This window comes from Pteropus medius, unplaced genomic scaffold, assembly GCF_902729225.1.
Source record: "Pteropus medius unplaced genomic scaffold, Ma_sr-lr_union100, whole genome shotgun sequence".
Lineage (NCBI taxonomy): Eukaryota > Metazoa > Chordata > Mammalia > Chiroptera > Pteropodidae > Pteropus > Pteropus medius.
In genome coordinates, this window is record NW_024349802.1 from 4157214 (window position 1) to 4180179 (window position 22966).

At 47.4% G+C, this 22966-nt stretch overlaps 1 protein-coding gene across 1 annotated transcript in view; it reads left to right on the top strand.

The window, feature by feature from the left end:
* LOC120581264 (disintegrin and metalloproteinase domain-containing protein 12-like) overlaps window positions 1–22966 on the top strand; it is a 270870-nt gene that overhangs the window by 17908 nt on the left and 229996 nt on the right. The window contains exon 2 of the mRNA XM_039836010.1: window positions 18387–18523. Within this exon, the coding sequence (XP_039691944.1) occupies window positions 18387–18523 (137 nt within the window). The remainder of the gene's footprint in view (window positions 1–18386; window positions 18524–22966) is intronic.

Sequence of the window (22966 nt, forward strand, 5' to 3'; positions counted from 1 at the left end):
TGTGCCCTCCCTGCTGGGTGTGTGTCGGGGGGGCTGGAGGGCAGGAGTGAGTTCATGGCCATAGAAGCAGGGACGAGGCTGGGGGCAGGGGAGTTGGAAGGACAGCCTCTTTAAGTACTAATGCAGTTGAATTTTTCCCCTTGTGTTTATCAATAATTTGTAATTCTTCTTTTGAATTCTCGGTTCACATCCTTTGGTCATTTTGTTGTTGAGATCTTTGTCTTCTCTTACTGATCTGTTAAGAGCTATTTATAAATTATGGCGCTGCCCTGTTGTGAGACATAATTTTGGATGAACAGCATCATAATCCATTTCTTACTAAGCATTTTTAGGTGACTTTTTTCTTGTCATTATCAATGGGATCCAATTTTATTTTAGTAATAGCATTTTTTGTGTATTAATTCATATATACACATTCTAGGACTGACCTGTTTATTAGAATATCTTGTTTTTTAGTAGCTGTTCAGTTGGTTTTCTTGGGCTTCCTAGATGACTAATCATATCACCTATAACTTCCCTTTTCCAACATTTATTTCTCTGAATTCTTTTTGTATTGCTTTCTTGCAGTCTCAAACGTAAAGCACGGTTTTAGAAACTTGAACAAATAGCAGGCGTCCTGCTTATGTTTTGTTCTTTAATGTGAAGGCCCCTGGTGCTTTCTCATTGATTACGATGTTGAAGATAGAGCTAAGACGCAAGCTCAGTATTTTAAGGAAGAATCTATTTCTAGTTTTCACATAGGCATTTTTAAAAATCGGCACTGGATATTGAATTTTATTAACTGTCTTTTAGGTACTTACCGAGGCACCGTGTCTTTTTCTCTTTCTTAATCCTTTGAACTACTCATATCAATATTTCTTGACTTACTGATATAATTATTCAGTGATGGATTTCCCAATATCAAAACATCCTTACATTTTTGGGACATATCCAACTGTGTCAAGGTGTATCATATTTTTAATATGTTGCTGAATTTAATTTCCTAGTGTTCTAATTAAGATTTTTCACATCTATATTAAGAATATACACTTTAAATTTATTATTGGGGTTTCAGCAGTCTCAAAGTGGATTTATGTCAGTTGTTTATTGACATAATAATACTGCTTCATAAATTAACCCCAGATTCAATGGCTTAAAACAATAAAACATTTTTTTAACTCAGTGAGTACTCTGTGAGTCAGTGATTCTCATCAGGCAGCTCTGGTCTCAATGAGGCTTACTCCTGTATTTGTGGGTCCACTGATTATTGACAGGGTGACTGGGCTCCGGTCCACATGTCTCTCCCACCCCCTGCGGCAGGTTGGCTCAGGTACCTTCCGATGGGGGAGGCAGAGGCACCAGGACAAACAAGCCCTAATGTCCGAGCCTCTGCTTGGATCTCACCTACTGACATTTCATTGCCAGGTCAGGTAGGCAAACCCAGAATCAAGGTGAGGGGAAGCAGATTCCACCTCCTGATAGGGAAGCTCCAAAGCCAAACCTGAGCCCCAAGACATGGGGCTCACTGGGGCTCAGGTAGAGGGAGGGTGAAATGCTACGGCCATCCCAGCAATCAGCTGTAATCAGGAAATTTCCTTTGTCCTGTCTTTGTGCTTGTGCTTTTTGGGACAGTGAAAAGGAATGAGAATAATCTCTCTCTGCGGGGATTTAAAAACTCCCCCTTAACAATGTCTAGGTCTGGCATCTCTCTCTCTATGGGACATAAACCTCTTATAGATTTTTTGACTTCTTACATGTTCATTGGTTTTGTTGTTTCTGATTGAGCTAAGTTTGGTAACATCATTTCCTGGAAAATCTTTATTTTATCCATGTTTTCAGATTTATTAGTATCTTATTTTTTAATTATTTGTAGTTATAACTTAATTGTAATTTAAATTTTATGCCCATACCCATTTCTTGTTATTTACAATTTATTTTTCTCCTTGTTTGGATTTATCAGAGGTTGATATATATTTGGTCTGCCTGAGAATTTTCTTGGATTTATTAATCAAATCTATTGCGTTTCTTTAGGACTTCTCATTTAATAATTTCTGCTTTTATTTTTTAACTTCTTCCTCTTAATTTTCAATGTTCTGGGTTTTTTCCTAGTTTAACACTTAGTTCATTTATTTCCGTATCTCTTGATAATAAACACACTTAAAACTATACATTTCCTGTTAGTAAATTTTTACCCCATACCCCATATATTTTGATGTATTCTTTAGACAGAATTTAAAATATTTTCAACGTCCAAAAATATTTTCCTCTTTGTGTGTGAATTGCTATTCAAAGGCTGACAAGATATTCTGTGAGACAGATCTTCTATGTTTACTATGAATTCCTGGACCAAGGCGAGTTTTCATACAAATCACGTGAAAAATTTCCACCTCCTTATTTTGCCACCTCTCCAAAAGAAAATGAGCATAGATTTAGAATTTCATCGATTGAATATCTTTTTTGAGTATTCCTCCCCCCCATTTTTTTTTTAGCAGTGGTTACCTAAAGTTTTGCCACGGTCAATTTCATGGCATTCCCTTGGCAAATGAATACCTCAGGAGACCTTGATTCTCACCAAGGCTTTTCCTTCCCAAAGACGAATCTCACAGAGCTAGTTTTTCGACTATCCAACCAGTTTGTTCTCGGCACTAAACGTGATTTTTTTTCCTATTAAAACCCGACTTTTAAAAAAATTAATGATGAAAAGTTGAAATCGAAATGCCCTTTGCATGTATAATTGCCAGTAGAATATGGAGAATATGAAGAATTATGAGATTTTAGAGATATGTCAGAATTTAGAAACTCACCCAGTCTGTTGCTGCCATCCTTCCCATCACTCCCTCCACAAACGTCCATGGGCACCTGCTGCGTGCCAGACAGTGGGACCTGGTGACGTCCCCGAGCCTGTGACCTGCTCCCTTTGTGAAAAAGGCGGTCGCTGATGGCTAGGGGCTTTTAGGCACACGAAACCAAGCAGACTGTCCTAATTAAAGACCCGTTAGAGCCCCGAGGAGAGAATAACTGGTCCCCCCTCGACTTAATAACGTTATGCCTGGGAGGGACTCGCATCCAGCCAGCGGGGGTCTGGCCTTACGGAGGGGGCTGACGCTGCTGGGTCCTGAGAGCCTGGAGACCTCGGTTCTCCCAGTGGGGACCTGAGACAACGCGGCGACCCTTCGTCTGAAATAGAGGAGAGGGGGCCAGGTTACAGTGACGGGAGGGAGGGCCCGGAGGTGACCTTTGAGCGCTTTTAGTGGTCTTCTCCTCAGGTGTGAGTCCAAAGGCTGGCTGAGCCTGCGTGTCGGAATCGGGGCTGGGGTGTATCAGCCACACCTGAAGCCACCTAGAGCCTCTGGGGGCTCAGGGCCCCCCGCTGAGACAGCAATGCACGGATGGAGGCCTCGTCTTGTTAGTGAGAGGTTGGTGTTTTCTCCCTGGACTATGGACCCAAACCATCTACCACGCAGTACTTGACAGCTTCCAGACTTTGTCTCTCTCTGTCACGTCTCTTCTGTCATGTTTGTTTAGCATGTGGTAGATCCAAGGGCTGTGCTGGGGCTGAGGGCTCAGAGTACAACACAGTCCCTCTCCCAGGAGGCCAGCGTCCAGGTGTCCAGGTGATGACCATGCGCTGTGGCACAAGGCCGCACATCACAGAGTGGACACAGTGCTCAGAGAGTCTCTGGGGTGGCTTCCGGCAGCTCCCCAGGTGAGACAGGGATCTGTTGTACCTCAAGCATGCTGGGTGACTTCCAGTGAGGCATAGAACTACCTGTCCATCAAACTGGGGATTCCTTTGATTGGGTGGGGCCAGCAGAGGGCAGAGCTTGCAGAAGCAGTGGTCACAACCAGGCCACGTCTGGTTCAGATGGCCACAGGAAATCTAAAACTGGAGGGGACGGAGTGAAGGGTCAAGGGGACTGGTTGCCTGGCACCAGCTTCACGCTGAGAGAATGGAGCCTGGACCTCAGGGTGCCTCTCGCCACAGTGCAAGTGCTCTTGAAAGCTGGGTCACTGTCCGCCTTCCAAGCCCCATTTTGTCTAACATAAGCCACTGACTTGGACATTCCATGGGGAGTGTGTGTGGGGGGCAGGGAGTGTGGTGTCCCAGACAGACGGCAGCGGCGTGGGCAGGAAGCCTGGGAGGCTAACGGAGAGGACGTGGGCGACCGGCTTAGGCCACAGCGGCTTTGGTCCGAAGTGACCCGGACAAGGTGAGGGCCTGGCATTTGAGCTGCCGCTCCACCAACTGCCGGGGGCGTGAGCTCTGGTAAGGCATCTGGCCTCCCGAGGCCACCTTCACCTCTCACTTATCTCACCTCGCCTACGGGTAGAACGGGAACACAACCTACGCTGGGCGACATGGGTTGGCGATATCGATGCGGCACTTGTAAACCGGTACCACTAGTGGGAGATGTCTGGGCCAAGGTCGCCGCTATGACATACACTCACCCCGCCGGTCACTATGCCGCGCCCTCCAAGGAAGGAGCAAAGTCAGGCTCTGGGGTAAAAGCTTCCTAAAATGCTGGTGATGATGGGGCCGGGGCCAAGCGAGCCTAGTCATGGCGAGAGCACCACAGGCAGCTGTCACTGTCATTGGCTGGAATTCTGTTCCCTTCCCCTTCATCTCTCAGAGTCCACTCCGCCTCTCGCCTCCTTCGCGGTGATCAGAAGGTGTTTCTCTCCAGATGGCTCTGATTTATGCTGATACTGTCAAGTTAGAAAATGTAAATTGTATTATTTCCACAGAAAATCGCTGTGACTGTTTCTTTGCTCTCCTACCCCGCCGTTCTCACGAAAAAATAATTTTTAGGACACCCTGGAAAAGTTAGTAGAATGACGACGTGTGCCAGCACGTGGACACTGCTTTCTTTGAGCTGTTTCGGTGTTTCCATTTTCTCCTTGGAAACGGGGAGGCTATTGAAATTGAAATATTTACAAGCATATCATTGGCCGGCCAGCGGCCAGTGCCATCTGCTCTCTAACGGACCGAAGTTGCGTCTTTATGCTTTCAGATGGTTGGGGGAAAAATGAAAAAGATGGAAAAAAAGAAAGTCTACAAGTACGTGACTTTTTGACACTGAAAACAAAATATTTACCTTTCGATAATTTTGGGTGTTCAGCTAGAAATTTGTCTTAAGGACAGCCATTTAGAAGAACAGGCTGGTACACCTGAGCGTCCTGCATCCTGAGGGAGGCATCAAGCTACCTTTTTTTTTAACTTTTGAATAGCGCAGGCAGACGTATTAGTACACGCACTGTTATAGATTTGCTAGCCACGTGGTTTTCCTAGGTTGGAGAGATATTGAGAACTTTTAAAGTTTATTAAAATCCAAGTTACCATCCTTGATCATTTCATTCTAAAGGTGGAGCTCTCGAGAGGGGCTTCCTCTTCGTAGAAGGGATTATGCAAATATTGGGTTCAAGTGGATATCTTTGTATTCTTGTTCCGTATAACAATTGCGCACTAACACAAGCATCTCTGGCAGCGACCTCTCATGAGCTTAGCTTTCTTTAACATGTTTAAAAAGCAAATAATTCTAGTACTGCAGTCCGCTGCAGACACCATTTATAGTTTAGCCGGGTTATTATTTGGGAGCTGCAAATCTTTCTAGGTATCACATCTGTATATAAACCATGTGTTAAAAGATATAAATTCAGTTTTGAAATATTTGCGAGACTGCTCTTGGCTTTCCATCCGTGCCAAACATGTGTGTCAGTGATGGATGGGGTCACGTGGACCCCTGAATGAAACTCGACTGTGAACGGATTTGTCTTCTGGGTTAGACAAGCGGGGAGACTGAGAGAGAGAACCCAGTTACTTAAGAGGTGTGTTCTCAAGTGAGCTTAAAATCTCTTCCCTCCTTTAAAATATGTCACCGGGTTATTTGGTCTCAAATTCTGTACCGTAGAAAATATTGTCACACACTCCGAATTGACTGAGAATAATTACGTTTCAGGCATTCTCATGTCAACTTCAGATTTTGAAACTAGAACATGTTCCTAAGAAACGATGGACTTTTTTTTGGCCTTGTCAGCCGGTAGCCTATTCAAAGAAGCCCGGATCTGGGACTGCCAGACAAAGCAGAGAACTAGTCCGATCTGAATCTGAGATCGGTATCAAATCATTTTTTAGTATAAGTATGTCCCCAACATTGCCTGGGACATACTCATACTGAAAAAAATCATTTGTTGTTTATCTGAAATTCCGATTGGAGTGGAAGTCATATTTTCGTTCGCTAAATCTGGCAACTCTACATAGATCCCAATTTATTGTTTGTTCTCATAAACAATGACCATCAAAGAAAATTCCTTCGGGATGAAGGTTGTGTGAGTTTGAAAGGTCACGTGGGATAGAGATGAAGGAAATGTCAGCCCTTCCATAGAATAAAAAACAATGTTCCGTTAGGACAGAGTGTCTAAGCAGACCAATCAGTCACATCTACTGTGCTCCCGACTGGACTCCGGTCCACACCGGTTTTCTCCTCATCCACCCATTTCCTCGCATTCTCCTCCTGGCTGTTTGTACCCCTGTCCTGCAGGCCGACCTGAGGTACAGTCCAAGAAGCCACCCTCTCCCTCCCCGTCTCCCGCAACACACGGACGCCCACATCCTGCCCGTTCGAAGCTGGTATAATTGGCACCCCTTTTGCAAAGACTTCCTTATCCGTCTCTCCTGTGATCAGTCTTCTAGCTCAGGTCTGATGGCTCTTACAGGCTCTTACCCTTTCAGGCTTCCCCACTAGATGGTATGCTCCCTGAGGGCAGAGTCAAGTTCAACTGCAGGAAAGAACACACGGTGTGCAAGCTGGCAGGAAGTTAGCCCTCAGAGAAAGCTCTCTTCCTTTCCCTCCTCTCTGTGATGGCTGCTTCTGAGCTCCTCCATGGGCTAGGAGTTAAGCCAGAGGCCTTCTTTCCATGCCTTCTTTCGCTTTCTCAACCGTTGACCTCATTCCAGAAACGTCCCACCTTTGGTGAAAGGCAGAGCTTGAAGGTGACCTTGATTATATGGAACCCTGAAATGCTGTTGGCTGTTGTCCCCACACGTACACCCCACTTCTGAACCGTAGAAGAGAAACCCCCACTGACTGTGTGAGGCCAGCCTCCCACACTTTGGGGAGGATTCCGGTCAACTCAGCAGTTGTTTTTTTTAGAGATAAGCCTGTTTAATATTCTTAACACACAAAATGTTACATAAATAGATTAGAACAAATTGGAACAAAAAAAAAAATGGGCAATAGATTTGAATAGATAATCCCCAAATAAGAAAAATGAAAATAACTGATAAAAATATGAAAAATTTCAACATCAGTGACAGATGCCCACAAACAACAAAGAAATATGGTTTTTTCTTTAGAAAGGGTCAATTACTTTATATCGGGCTTTTTCTTTATGATGATTGGCTACCGAGTGGTCAGTCTGCCAGGGCCCAGCCATTGCTGAATGAACAGAAAACAGTCATGTTTCGGATCTAGCAAAGACGGGGGTGGGGCGGGATCGAGTGGGGGTTCCGCCTCCTCCCCAGACGCCTGTCTCCCACTTTCATTCGTGCGGGAGGCCGCGGGGAACGGCACCTCCTCTTGTTGGTTCAGCTGCGCTATCCTGAGTGTGCGGCCAGGACCCGAAGAGGGACAGGTGGGGTGAGCTCTCCGTATTGCCAACCACCCTCTCACAATGGTGGCACTCAGGTGACACCTCGGTGCCAATGTTACAGAGAATCCAAAGTGCATTTAGAATGATTAGTGAATTGTTAATGTGACTTTTAAGCAGTGACACAGCCCACAAATGCACGGCTCCCACGAGATGCTTGTTGGCCAGTGTGGGGGTGGCTAGTTGTGCTGTCCACGGGACTAGATCAGAATCAAGCTGAGTATTATTGAGAGGAAGTTGTTGAAAAGTTCCTAAACTGAACAGTTTTATGCTTTTTTTTTGATGGGGGCGGACAGCGTTTATCTGTGTAGGATGAAGCAAGGTTTTAAAGACACTGAAGCACATTGTTCAGTTTCGAAACTTGAGGACAAAAGTATTTCTAATCAAAATTATTAAAAATGCTCCTAGGCCATTCTGTAGGCCTAATAAATATTTGTCAAATCGCATAGAATAAAAACTTCTCTGGACTCGGGTCTCTAATCCTGTGTTGCAATAGTTTTGCTTATCTCGTTTGACTATTTAAATTAGGATTCCCATTGGGGTCTCCCATATTCAGTGGGCAAAGTCAACAATCAGAAAATCCGAAGTTGTAAAAGTCACGGTGGCACCCACCTCCCGCTCACCACGCTTGCCCCTTGGCCATCTGATTTAGGCGGGCATTCCCTAATGAGCGCCCCCATCTTCACTTTGCTTCGGGTCCCAGCTCGAAGCCACGACTCCCAGTCTTGCCCTGTTCCACTCCCATTCTGCCCAAACCGGAGGGTCCCTCCGATGGGGTGCCCAGCAGGTGGAGAAAGGAGGAAGGGGACATTCCTGCAGCAGTGGCATGAGGCGTGCCATGCGCCCCTCTGGCGTGGCGTTTTGGAATTTTGAATGTATTTTCTCATGAAAACACGTAGGATTTCAGGTCCGTAAACTGTTCCCCGAGTTAAAACTCAAAGTGCGTTTTTCTCATAAAGATGGAGTGTTCTCAGTGGCGTTAGGAGGGTCAACTCCATTATGAGTTTATAGTAAGTGTTTGAGAGCTAGCTTTTGAGAACTCGAGTCTATAGAAAATGCGGTGAAGTTCAGACCGTCAGCCCCGCGCTCACTCGTATGGGGTGCAGTTGCTCTCACTGAGGTTTAAGTCCGCCTTGGCTGCCGCAGTGGAGAAGGGAATATCAAGCTGCCATGATGACAATTCCTATTATGGCCTCTTAGTTCTCTGTTCTGATGTTAATTTGGCTTTTCGGAAAAGATTTCCTGCTGGGAAGATAATGAACAAAATGCCTTAGACGAGGATTCTGGTGGCCTTGCCAGTTCTTTCTCGTTAAAAATAAGTAAACTAGAATTCTGGCTTATGTATATAAGACTCATGTGGGTTTGGTTCTGTGCACGGACCTGCCGGGGACCAGACATATCTGGGTGAGCTAGAAATCACCTGTGAGAACCTCCAAGACCAGAAGCGAGCCCCGGCCCCCCTTCCTATGTCGTTACAATCCCGAGGCCGTGGAAGCTTTTCCTTTGTTTGGTAATCATTCATTAACTAAACACTTGTTTGCACAGGAGAATATGGCAGTGAGTTTGACAGACAAGGCCCCTTAGATTGGGGGCGGGGTGATGGAGGCAGACAGAAGGACAAATAAGACAAGTTCCGGTACTGATAAATACTGAGAAAGGAGGGCTGGGGAGAAACTGGGGCCGGGGGAGGGGTGCTTCCCTCGGGAGCCCCTCTGTCCTGGCCACATCGGAGCCGAGACGTGAGTCATGAAATGGGGGTCACGCAAAGAAGGGGTGGAGAGTAGAGTCTTCTCAGCAGAAGGGACAGCAAATGCAAGGAGCGTGACGAGGGACGGAGGTGGGCACGCGGCAGGGGTCAGAGGGGTGGTCAGCGTGGTCACGACGGAGCGATCGGGTGGCCGGGCGCGGGAGGGCGTTCGGGTCTGGTCCCAGCTGTCTCCTGGCCGGAGTGACCGCTCATTTATGCTCGTCGTGCGGCTAGAGCACAGGCGCTAGAACTTGGCCGTGTGGCTCGCCTCCCGGCTTCACGATTCGTTTGGCTGTGGACAAGTTGCTTAATTTCTCTGTGCCTCCATTTCTTTACGTATTAAATGGGGATGGGCATCCTAGGGGTGGTCGCGAGGTTTGAACGAGTTAAACTGACGAGGGATGAGAAGGGGGCTTGGGGCACGGCAGCCGTTCACCCGGTGTCCCCACTGTGGTTTGGAAATGCTTATCGATTATGTTCTCTATGCTCAGCGTAGTATTTCGCCCTGTGGTTCTCAGCCCTCCGTTCCTCTCCAGCCTTCGCGCACTCCATCCTCAAGCAGAGAAGGTTTCCGATCTGAACCCGCTATTTCCGCTCGAAAACTCTAGAACGCCTTCTCACGGCACTCAGATGAGCCCCCAGGTCTGCCTGGAAGGCCCGCCGTGGTCCAGGCCTCCTCGCCCCGTCGGCCGCTCGCCCCCGCCGGTCCCGTCGCTCACTCTGCGCCTGCCTCTCTGTCTCCAGGACCCGCTACGCTTTCCACTGCCTTGGGATATTCTTGTTCACATCCCCTCGGTGGAAAACCCTGCCCCAGAGCCTTGCTCTTGTTAAATGTTTCTCCCCTGTGGGGTGGGGTAGGAGGAACCCGCCGATGACGAGTCTATCTAGAAGGATTTAGTTAAGGAGGAGGAGCGCTTTTAGAAAACAGAGCAAAAACAAAGCACAAGACACCCAACTGTAGTCGTTGACTGTGAGCCATAAAAAAGGACCGTGTTGGAGCAGTTGCCCAGCTGTGCGCCTGAAGGAGCGCGAATGACGATGGCCGCGGATGAAGGAAAGACACGTCCGACTCTTTTCTGACCGCGGGAATGGAGATGGGACCTCTGACTGTTAAACATGCCGCATCTGAGGTGATGGTGGTAACGGGACTTTGAAACGAAATGTCCTGTAGATAGTGTAATACAGACTGTGCTTGAGTGAATCGGCCAGATGGAAAAATATTGATTTGGGCAACATCCGCTTAAAAATTAATGAGTTCTCTGGGGGACAGTAAGCATAGAGAGGGAAGATAGCCAAGAGCTAAGACTTGGGGGCCGTTCAAGTCCCCCAAGGAGAGGAAGAGGCCAGAGAAAGGAGGATGAGTGGAGAGCTGGTCGGAGCGGGGAAGAAAACCAGAAGGGTCGGGCGCCGCCAGGTCGGGTTCGTGTTTCAGCAGGAGCCGTCAGTGGTGACGAACGACGCAGTGAGCACGTTCGAGAAGATGCCCTTGGGCAGAGCGGGGTCTTCAGAGCAGAGGAGAAACGACTGCTCTTGCCTCATTTAATTCCATTGAGTCGGTTCACAATAGTGAATGGAATAAACTAGTGTCCATTCTTGTCCTTTGGCTGGTAACTTCCAAAAACTGCGGCCGGGGTATAGATTGTAATGACTGGTTCCATTTTCTCCCCTTCGCTTCTTGCACGGTAAACTTTGGAAGCTTCTGATGCCGCCTCCAGAAGTCTTACAAACGAACTCCTACAGCACGTGTTTGTCCCCATTACAGAGGACGCAGTGAATTAATGAGTTCGAAATGCAAAGGGCTTGGGTTTTGCCATTAATTCTGCCGTTTATCATTGGGCGACATCAGGAATAAGCCGTATAAGGCTAGCCTGTCTTTCCATTTGTAATGTGACACTGGCGCTGCCTCCCACTGACCAGCACAGGGGTAATGACACCAGTTAAGGTTGTAAACGATTTTGCTCCCCACAGATGGGAGACACTTTGTGCATGAAAAGTTATTTTATGTGTAACGGGGACAACTTGTGCTTGGGAGATGAATCCATTTAAAGCATTTATGAGAAGCTAGAACTAGCTTTCTTTGCATTTTGAAATGACATGTAAAACATCTTTTCAGAATGGTAATTGTTCTGAAGTACGTGATTCGCGTTTTTTTCCCAAACGCGTCCTGTCCTCCAGCGTGCCCTAGGCTGTGTATCTGTGACGCCAGGAAAGCCAGTAAGAAAATAACGCGTTCGTTTGGTTGGTGTGTCATTGTGAATCCAGTCGATTGATTTTTTTAAAGGTTATTTTTTATCCATCATGAGTTTATGCAATCTAAAAACTATATGTGCCAATTATTAAAAAAATCAGACATACATACAAGCCTAAAGAAGAAAAACGTAATGAATTCATAGTCCCAGCACTCAGAGAAAACATGCAAGAGCATTTTGATGTATTTCTTTCCAAAGACTAATTTTTAACAAACAGACAAAAAACAAAAAAACGAAGCTAAGCGGCGTCCACGTATACCTTACATGGTGATCGCACCTGATCCTCTTGCCAGCCCTCTGCGGGGACGGTGACCCTGTACCTTCCTGGACACATAAAGGATCTGAGCATCAGGGAATGCGGGACTTTGCTCACGAGCATCAATCTGGAGGCTGTGCTAGACGCAGGATGTGTCTCCTCCCTCAGAAAGCTGTGCCGCTTCCCTTACGGCCCCCCGTGCTGTGAAAACGCAGCCTGCTGGCGTGGACAGCTACAAGCCTGGGCTCTGGGAGAATCTGCTTCTGCTTCTCCACCCTTTTATCAAAGAATTTGTGACAGTCACTTTCCTAAAACCAAGTGGCAGGGTTTCCTTTCCACTTCTCTACTGTCCCAGTGCATCATAGCCAATAATTCAGAAAACGTTAAGTTTTTATCACAGCTCATTTCTACGTTCTCCATAGGGTACCCTGGAGGACTCAGAGGGGCCTTTCGACGGCTCTGTGGCCAACTATTTTCACACGTCCCTGCCTTTTGACAGTCTAGGAAACCTCGCCCATTAATTACTTATACTTTTGCTTGACTGTAGTGACTGCATTTTTCCTCTATCTGAACAAATAAATAGCCACATTAGAAAGAGAGAGGAAGGGCCAGCTCTCCGATTTGCTGATGCTTGGAGCCCTTGGTGATAAGCAGACGGCTCTGAGTCTTGAAAGACTAAATGACTAAAAGGCTAAATTATTCTTGCAAGAGTCAGATTAAATTTTTTAAAATATTATTAATAGACTTAGAGGGAAGTTTTAGATTTCACGTAAAATCGAGAAGATAGCGCAGATAGTTTTTGTGTCCTCAACATCCAGTTCCCAGTATTCACATCTTACGTTAGTTTTGTGTGTGTGTGTGTGTGTTTTTTTTTTACAATTAACGAAACAATATTGACTTAATATCATTAACTAAAGTTCATACTTTATTCAGATTTTCTTACTTTTTACCTAAGGTCTTTTTTCTCTTCCTCAGTCCCATCCACGATCCCATGTTACATTTCCTCTTCATTTATATCTCTCTAGGCTCCTCTTGGCTGTGACTGTTTTTCAGACTGTCTTTTTTTGATGACAGTCGAAACGAGTGCTGGTCAGGTGTATTGTAGGATGCACCTCTGTTGGCATCTGTCTCAAGATTAGACTAGGGTCATGGGTTTGGGGACGTAAGATTACAGAGGTAAAGTATTGTTTTCATCACATCCTGTGAAGGGTACATACCAATAAAATGACTTAACGCTGTTGATGTTGATCTTGACAGTCTGGCTGAAGGAGTGTTTTTCAGGTTTTCCCGCTATAAAATTACTCTTTTCAGATTAATTTTTGCCATAGTTCTTTTGAGCATCCTGGGCTATGGCATTTTAAGATCGCGTCCCTAATTTCCACCCAGGGAGAGATGAGATGAAAGAATGACATTGTCATTTGATTAAGAATGTAGCTATGAATCTGAACTAAAGAAGTGTTTTTCTGCTTATGGGAGCATGGCCGCCATGGTCCCCTGAACAAGGATCACTCAGTCGGGTCTATAAGATGTCCTTTATCTCTCGCTGTTTGGGGCTGAGGAAAAGTGCTGTGTGAGTTTCCAGAATCTTGTCCCCAGTTTCTTTCGCAGCTCATAATGGCTGCCTCAACTTCCTCTCCCCATCCCCTGCTGGATTTTCAAAGACTTTTTATCTTAATTCTACTTTTGGTAGATCGATTCTCCTCTCTCATGTTCATGTAGGTGTTGAGAATGATTCCCCTTTAAAGGCAGAACTCCAGGTATGATGTTTAAATTCCATCTTGACCAGTAATCCTTTCTTTTCCTACTGGCTCACTGGCCGGCATAAGTGGATACCCACCTGCAGCCAAACCCTGGCATTTCGCAGTGATCCGCATGCAGTTGGCACTCGAATGCCGTGAGTGCAGTTTGTTTAGACAAACGCTGTGTGGCGATCTGGGAGCTAAGAGGCTGACATCTTAGACTGATTCTCCTGCGTTAAGCTTTTTGAAAGCCTTTGACCGCATTAACTTATTTGAGCTTCTTGAACTCGATGAGAATCGTGGGGGCGAGAGAAAGTGTTCCTGTCTTGTGGAGGGGAGGACCTCAGATGCACACTTTGACTGAGGCAGTAAATATAAGAGGAGTCAGGACCAGGGTCGGGCCCGGTGACTCCATGAAGCCCGTTGTCCACTGTCTCAGCCCTGAGGTGGCATCAGGGTGGTCTGGACCTCACTCAGTAATCTGGGAGAAGGAGGCTTGGCTGGAGCAGGGATGGGGCAGGATTTGGCAGCCAGGCTCTGGGTGAATCACACGGGGATGTCTGGAGACACTGGAGGGATGTCTTCATCGTTGACTTTTCCAAAATGTTAAAAGCCACTGTTGCAAAAATTCTCGCCTAAGGAACCGGGTCTGAAATTTCCCTCTTGACCTGCGGTAATCAGACTGAGGATGACGAGCTCACATGACGAGTGCTGCGGGCACACACACATCCCAGGAGAACGCAGAGCTGAGAGTTACAGAAGAAAATCGCGTTAGAGACCAAAATAGCTCTATGCTTCTTTCCACGACAAGGCCGAAGCAAACTGGCCATTTTATTAAAATGGCAAGCAGAGTATCAGGTTCCCCGACCACAGAAAGCTGGAGTTCCCTCCCCCGTATCAGCTATTCAAATTTCTTATTTAGGCAACTAAGTTTTGTTGATGCCCCAATATTATGAGAAACAAAAATGTATGCGAACTGTCTGTTTTATAAGGTCATATTTTCCCCCTGAGTTTCTAGGGCTTGAATGTACACATCATTCAAGACCTGCTTTTACGGTTTGTCAACAAGATCACTCCGTAAAATGCATTCCGATATCTCACAGCTGTGTGTAATTTATTCTGTCTCTCCATGCGGCACAAATAAAATTTTTTATGTGCATCATCTAGAAGAAATACCAGTGTGTAAATACATAAGAAAAGCTCATAAGACACAGTCTTCTGACTATGGATACTGGGGGGGTGGTGTGGGGGGGTGGCAGGTATTGCGCAACCAATTAAAAAGCCGCAAGATGACTTCATCGCCCACGAACCTAGATCAGAAATACCGTGCTCAGCAAACAGTGCAGTTACTCGGTTTCTTAAGAAAGTTGCACAACTTTCTAGAAGGGCTGGCACAGTCTGCCTCTGAATTCTCCTCGGGATATTTGGAAATAAAGCTTCTAGGAAGAAAGAACTCCAACCAGAAAGGACTTCTTTTGCATTAAGAGGCTGGATATGTAGGTGAAAAGGGTTGGAACGTTTTGCCTTCTGGAGGGTAAATAATTGTGTCTTTCTCTGAGCATAGTCTTTATATTTGGTTTGTGCAGCTACAGCCTGGTTATCAAGTAGGAGGCCCCTCAAAGGCCTCTGTAGCTTCCACAAAGCCAAGGGCACGGCGTCGCTGGCTCTCGGACCCCCCACCCCAACCCCGCCGGCAGAGGCATCTTCATGGTTTGACCAGGAGATGAGACGCGGAGTCCGAGGCACCGCCTTCTTCCTTCTAAGACATACAGCTTCTCAAATGAGAGCTATTAAATGCAAAGACTTTTCCCCCAATATCTGAGAGCTGGGTGCAAATCTTCCAGGCCTTTGAGCATCGTAGCTGGAGTATGCACGGAAACCGTCCTGGCCTCCCCGCTGTGGTGGGTGAGGGCGATGGGAGACTCCAGCTTTACGCCTCCTCCTCAGCCTCGTTAACGGGCCCTTGGACGATTGGACTTGTGATTAACTAGTCAGTTTAACAGTTCACTTGTGGCAGCAGCTTCACTGACAGAATTGCTAGGAGTAGCTTATGATCGAATTGGTTTGTTTACTTAGAAGAAATTTTTAAATGCTTGTAGTCACTGTAACGGTTTTACCTGACTTTTCAAGAGATCAAAATAAGGGCTGTGATAACTTGGCATGTGGCATGGATTTCATGGATTGAGGGGACAGGTCAGATGGCTCCTCAGTGTTTACTCCCTAATTTCTGGTATTTCAAAGCCTCCTTAATCCACTTCAGATAATGTACCGGCTCTTCTTAAGAGAAGCTTAGCTAATTGCACCGTCTGGTCCAGCTCTGCAGATGCTGCGCACCTGGGCCAGAACTTTGCTTCGGCAAATTCCAACACGCGAATCTCACCGAGGGTCCTGAGCGAGACGCCTGGGTCCTGGCGACACGTAGGGGCTGATGTGTAGCAAGCAACGCTGACAAAGCCACCTGGTGTTCTCTAGGCTTCCGTGTGTCACCCCTTCCGGCCTCCCCATGCTCTGCCTCATTTTAAGGCAAGGGGAAGCACCCCCCGTCCCTCTGCAGACGCCCCTCCTGCAGCTCTGTGTGGGGCCGGGTGGTTCTGCCCTCCACATCTCGGCTTCCACACTCCCCGTCCCAACAGGATCGAGGTCTCTCCTGGCCTGGCTGCTAAGAGTAGCCCCCCTCCCCCCAGCACCCCACCCCACCTCTCACTACCGCCTCGTTGTTCTCATTAACTTTTTATTTCTGGAATCATTTTGATTTACTTAAAGAGTTGGCTAAGACAGCACTGTGATCGTCCCTGGGCCCCAGGTTTCACAGTCCTGGCCGTTCTCTGACGTGGTCTCATTTGTCCGCCGTCTCTCCCGACAGCAGACTACATGTAAGTCGGGGGTGGGGGCCGCAGCTTTACCTGTGTCCTCTCTGGGGCAGACAGGACGGAGAGGGCCGAGTCTTCTGGGGTGAGGCTGTGTTTAGGAGAGGAGGGTCCCAGCAGTGCTGGCAGAGGGGCTGGCTCCCGGTGACATGAGGGGCTGCTGGCCTGCAGTAGAAAGAATGAGCCTTTTGCATGGAAGACGCCAGGCCTAGACAGCCCGACACGATAAAGGCAGTTCATCGGTAGCCGCTGAGTGGGCGAGAGGACGAAGGAATGAGCGAGTGTGCGGACCGCTGGCCCAGGGCCCCATGCAGACCTGCGGTGGAGCTGGCTCTGCTGCTGCGGCGTGTCTGCCCCCCAGACCCCCGCTCGCGGTGAGGCCACGCCCTCTCGGAGCGCACAGGAGGGCACGACGTCAAGCCACCGGGCGAGGGTCACGATCTCCAGACTGCCAGTGACTGTCCCTCTGCAGCCAGCACGAGGACTCGTGACGTCCTCCACTCAGATGGCCCGTTCTTTCCACCTCCGGCCAGCCCTCCACCAGCGTCCACGGCTGTCACCCCCTGGAGCCGGCCCCCTCTGCTCGCATGGCCAGAACCCTCATCGTCTCTTGGATGCGGGTTCAGCCCTGAAGACTCAGCTCATTCCAGCCCTGAGGACCACTGTCTCCTGTCCTTGCCTACCTGTGCTCCCGCCCCCCACATCCCCACGTGGCCGAGGGGCCCAGCGCACTCCCTCTGCCCCTGGCCATCTTCCCAGCTCTTGCTTCATCCCTGTTTCTTCGGTTCGTAACACCCGGGAGCCCTAAATGCTTTGTTACCAGCTTGAGAATTTTCCAGAGAGGCCATGTCAGACGGTCGATACTGGAGTAGAGATTCTTTTGTAACCTGACTATAACAGCAGACTTCCACATTGAGAATGATAAAACGGTGTGTGTTGAAAAGTATTTGGGGAACTGTAAAATGTCTAGGATTAAAATTTCAATACCATTTGTGCCCAATAAATGTGAACTCCTTAGTAACTTAAAACTGTGCTATTATGACTCAGGTCTGAAAATTACGAGTCCTGGTCGAAGAAATGGGGCGACACATGAGGGGAGCCGCCCCCACCCCTTACCTTGAGGGACATACTGTGGCCGCACCAAATAGCAGCAGCGTGACCTCATAGGAGAGTGAGCCCAGAGAAGTCGCTGTGTTTGTTAAGAAAGTGATCCGCTCTGCAGAAGGGAAGGACATTATACCTTCCCTTAGGATCGTGGATGGAAATTGGGCTAAATTGGACCTGTGTCGGTATATTAACAGGTTGGACAGACAGGACCCCAAGAAACAAGATCGTATCATCATTCATTGAATGACTTAATTCCTTTTTTCGTAAACCAGTCTAGTCCGTCTGAACTGGCAAATTAATTTTGTCTATAGACTCACTCACCGAAGCCTAGAAAATTAGCGTCCGTGAGCCGGCCGGGGAGGGTTGGTATCGTGCTTAACCCATTCACTGGGACTCTAGCAAATGCACCTGTCTCAATGCAGCTAAAGCCCTGAGACTTTTCATAGGGAGGTGATCGATCTCAAGCAAAGCATTAAAAAGTCACCGCTTGTGCATTTGGGTCACTCGTGGAAGGACGAAATTACACACTTTGACTCTGATAATCACCCAGCACACGCTGTTAGGTCTCGAAGGAAAAATTTTAGCTTTTCGTTTTCTTTGAGTTTCCAAATTTTATGGTTAGGTTGACAGAGACTTTGTCGCTTTTCACACGTATTGTGATCGAACAGATCATGGTGCTTGCCTAGCTCTACTCAACTTCCATGTATTTTCACTGAGTCGTTTATGTCATAAGCTTCTGATGCCAAACTCTTCCTGACTAGAATGAAGAATGGGGCTGTTTTCTTTCTGATGCAGGGGTGACCTTGGGGAGCAGCTCAGCACCTTCTGTGCAGCAGGCCCGGACGAGGGACCAGGGAGGAGCGTATGAAGTCGTCAGCGCCTCTCTTGCGAATGGAGACCTCTGGACCCCAAACAACAGCGTTGACTCAAAGGTCTGTTTCTTGTTTTGCTTTTTCTTGACTTTTCAGCGGCTGAAGTTTTAAAATCACATGTACTGCACTCATGTTCTTTCATTCAAGTTTTGTCTTTATTTTAATGCTAACTTTAACCTCATATAAGTGAAATCTTTATTCTTATAAGGATGCAACACAAACCAATTTGGATGTGTCAGTTCCGATGACTGATGTCATTTGCATCTGTTGAAAGGTATTTTTCAAACACATACCAGGGATTACATGTCTAGATACACGCTTTTGTGGTTTTCTTCTTTTCCTCAAATGTTGGGTATTTTTCTGTATTAATGGCTAGTTTATCAATATTTTGGTTTTATCAGTTGATTATTGGGAGAAACATTTTAATGAAACTTTTTTAAAAAAAGCTTTAATGCGTTATAATACAGTTTTACACTTTGTTTACTTTGACACATTTTGATCTGATGTAAAAGAAAAAATATAAAATAATCAAAATATTAATGATTAAATTAAATATTTCAATGAGTTTTATCTGCCAAATCTATATGAATTTCTTAAATTTCAGAATTCGTTGGAACAGTTGGAAAGTGATAAAATCTATAGAAATATGAGCTCTTTGGAGAGCTCATACAGATGGCTTTGTCCTTGTGTTATGTGGAACTATTTTTAGGCTATTTTCTCATAATAGAAAACAGATTTTTTTTTTTTTTAAGAGTAGTTGAGACTGTGAAAATCCTCTATAGCTTTCTGGAAGAGCCACTGAGGGGACCTTTATGTGAGTAGCAATAATACGATTTGCATCATTAATTGATTTTCTAAGGATGCTCTCAGTTGAAAGTGAGCATTCCAAAAAGTCCGGGGTCTGGTGAGAGGATGTAAATGCCAGATCCGCACTTTTGGGATATTTCTGTTTCACAGAGACTGTTGCGAATCGACTACGCAAAGTACAAGTCGATCGCTGTGGCTCTGACATTTCCTAGAAGAAAAACTTAAGACATTAAAGACCATTTCATTGTGCTGTTAATCAGCCAGATGAGATAGGATTTGTTAGATTCAGAAAAAGAGCAATAAAGTATTTTATAAAGAAAGCATGCCTAAAAAATATCTATGGGCACTAATTAATAATACAAAAGTATGGAAAAACCTAAAGTTTCTTGGGTGGCAGAGCTGTCACAGGAGCTTTTCTGGAGATAGGCTTGCCGGAGTTAGCAGATAAAAGTACAGAAGGCCCCGTTACACTTGACTTCGGATAAACGATGCTTTTGTGTGTGTGTGTGTGTGTGTGTCAGTCTCACGCAATATTCGGGGATGCGCTTACACCAAAAGATTCTTCATTGTTTATCTGAAATCCAGATTTCTCTGGTGTCCTATATTTGATCTGCAACCTTACCTGGGGGGCAGTCAGGGTGACAATCTGGTGTGCCTTGTCGTCGCCATGGGAATGGACCAGTTCAGGGTGGCTCTGGTTCCTGACCCCCAGCTTCATTATTCCTGCTAACCAACCACCTGGCAGCCATCACCAGGCGAGTCGGGGGAGGAAGCAGCACGTCTGCCGCTGGCCGAATCACACTCTGATGACTGCGGGCCACCAGCACCATCTTGGTAGAAACCTAGGAAAAACCACGACTATTTGATAGCTGTCCCAACTCCTCAGGGACTCCACCTCCAGGATTAGAACCATACAGGTAGTAGGCCCATCCTAGTGCACTAAAGTGACTCCAGGTTACTGGCATTGTTTAGGGGAATAGGGAGCCAGGCAGTTTGGGGAATGGCATTTTGTTTCGATGCCAGGGGCTCATCTCGACATACGGCTCACAGGATCAGCATTATGGCACTCTACCTGCGTGTGTACCTGTGTGTGACCTCTGAGACCCCGTGTGGAACGGGCGCACGCACATGTCCGTTAACACATGTGCACGTGTGTGCCGTAATTCTCTTCCGGGTGGGGGATTCTGGCTAATGATGAGTATGTGTGTGTCTTTCTTGTAAGCAAATAGAACAGTAAACATTTTAATTTTAAACTGCATTAACAGAGTGTATCTTCCAGTATATGAAACGTACATTAAGGAATATTTTCGAGGCACAACTGTGCCTCCTGTACCTTAGACATTTAGATTCGTGTTCTTGCTTTTCTGCTCTCCTGTTAGATTCCTTGCTTCCCTGTTGCTTTCTATTCAGCTCTTTTTTAATTGAGCACCTACTATGTGCCAGGTGCTAGGCACACAGTTAACGAAGAAGGCACGCAAGCTTTCTGCCTCCACGAACTCACATTCTAATGAGGGTAACGTCGATAAAACAAATTCAGATTGTGATAAGTGTTAAGAAAGAAATGGCATATCATTAATGGGACCCACAGAAGAGATCGATTTCGATAGGTACCTGGCCAGGGAAGACTTTTCTTTTAACGCCGTGAAACCTTTTCAGTAAGCTTGAAAGAGCCAGACAGGAGGAGAGCAAGTTTGTGAAAGGCTGGTGTGCAGAGCACAGGGAGCCTGGTGTGTCTCCTGTGGTGGGAAACCAGATGGACGGTCTCGGGATGACACGGAGCATCGAGGGCTGAACCCTAGGCGAGGCTGACTGGGTCCCATGTGACCTCACTGTCGAAACAGTAGCCTGTAGAAAACAGACATTCCTCCCGAGACGAGACACTGCAACCATCTTTCTCTGATAGGTCTGCATTCTGATTTTGTGACTCACCAAACCACAACTTGAATTCTTGTGCTCGTTCTCAGAGGTAACACGTGCAGTGTTCATGGTAATGAAAGGCATTTCTTGTAATATGTACAGAAATGCTTCCCTCGTATTAAACATCGTTTCTCTATGGATAGCCATCAGAAGTCCAGGAAACCGGACCTGGAAGTGTGAACAGGCGGTTTCTAGTTGCGAATGCCACAAGACCCTGGGGACTTAGGTGGGACTGTAGAGAAACGGACCTAAAATTCCAAGTCAGGTCCCCTCTGACTTTCCTCCAGAACTGTTTTTCTAAAACAAAGGTCTAACCCACCCCGGTCCTGCTCGAAGCCTTCAGAGGTGGACCTCACGTCCACAGTACGTGGAAAAACTGGGCCGGGCATGAAAAGCGCATCTCCGTGTGGTCCTGACTCGCTCGCCACGAACACCCAACCCCCAAGACCCAGTGTCCTGATCTACACCCCCTCCCTCTCTCAACCAGCACCCCACCAGGCCGGTGTTCACGGCCACCCCTGTGACCGCAGCCTGAACCCAAGACTTGCCCCGCAGTGCTTCGTTTCAAAGCACTCATGCCTGCAAGGCTGGCCCAAGTCCCCAGGGAGTTGATCATTTACTCACAAATCCCGATTAAATGCCTGTCGTGTGCTGAGCACTGTTGTTGGTGCTGGCGCCCGTATGGAGCTTGCCTGACTGCACGGAGGGACATGTAAACAAATAATTTGATGACAGGTGTCTGAGGGAAAATACCGAGGCCGGAGGTCGGTGCCTGCGGACCAGGACGGGTCAGGAGAGGGCTCCCTGCGGAGATCACGGCGAGCAGTGACCCGAAGGCAGTGACCGGTGTGCCAGCTGTGCCGCCATGTGGGGAGGAGCACCCAGGCAGCAGGCATGGGGCTGGGACGGAGGGACAGAAGGCGGGAGTTCGCAGCGGCAGGTGAGGCCCGTGAGGTTGGCCGGCGTGAGTCGCCGCCGCGGGGCTTTGAGCCGGGGGGCAATGTCGAGTTTTGACAGAACCCCGACAGCTGAGCAGAGACCCCGCATGGGGCCCCGAGGGGAAACGAGGCGAGCAGCAAGGACCTGGGGGCGACCAGGGAAGCGAGGGCGGCCGCCCACAGCCTGCACACGGACTCGGGTGGGAGGGAGCGCCCCTCGGGCTGGCCCGCGGGGAGAGACGTTTTGCACCTGCGAACCAGGCGGGTGGTGGCGCCGTCATAAACAGCCCCGAACGGGAGGACCGTCTCCTTAATTTGTTTTCCGCTACGTCATTGACTCACCGTGTACAGCGGTTTCTAGCCGCCTGCGTACTAGAAGCACCTGGAGACTCATATAAGTCAGTGTCCAGCGTCCAGTCTTTGAGAGTTCGATTTAGCTGGTTTGGGGGGAGGCCCGGGCATCTTCCTTTCTATGACATGCTCTCGGGAGCACACGGGTTAGACCCATGATGCTGGTGGAGTGTGACGCTTCGGCCACCACGGGAGAGCTGGTCGACCTGGCTCAGCTGATTTAGGCCAAAATATTTGCGATCTCTGTCTCTATCTCTGTCTCTGTCTGTCTCTCTGAAATATGTGATAGGATATTATTATGTCCTTTACAAATGAAGAAATAAGCCATCATCGCCACTGAGAATTTTGTTGAAAGGGGCGTGGGGCGGGGTGGCCTGGGACCTGGTGTGCACCGTTTGTTCGCTTGCTGTTGGTCTGGTCTATCACAGGAGCATCAGTTTATCTGCTTTTCCTCCTACTTAGGGTCATTGTAAGAATGAGATGAAACCAT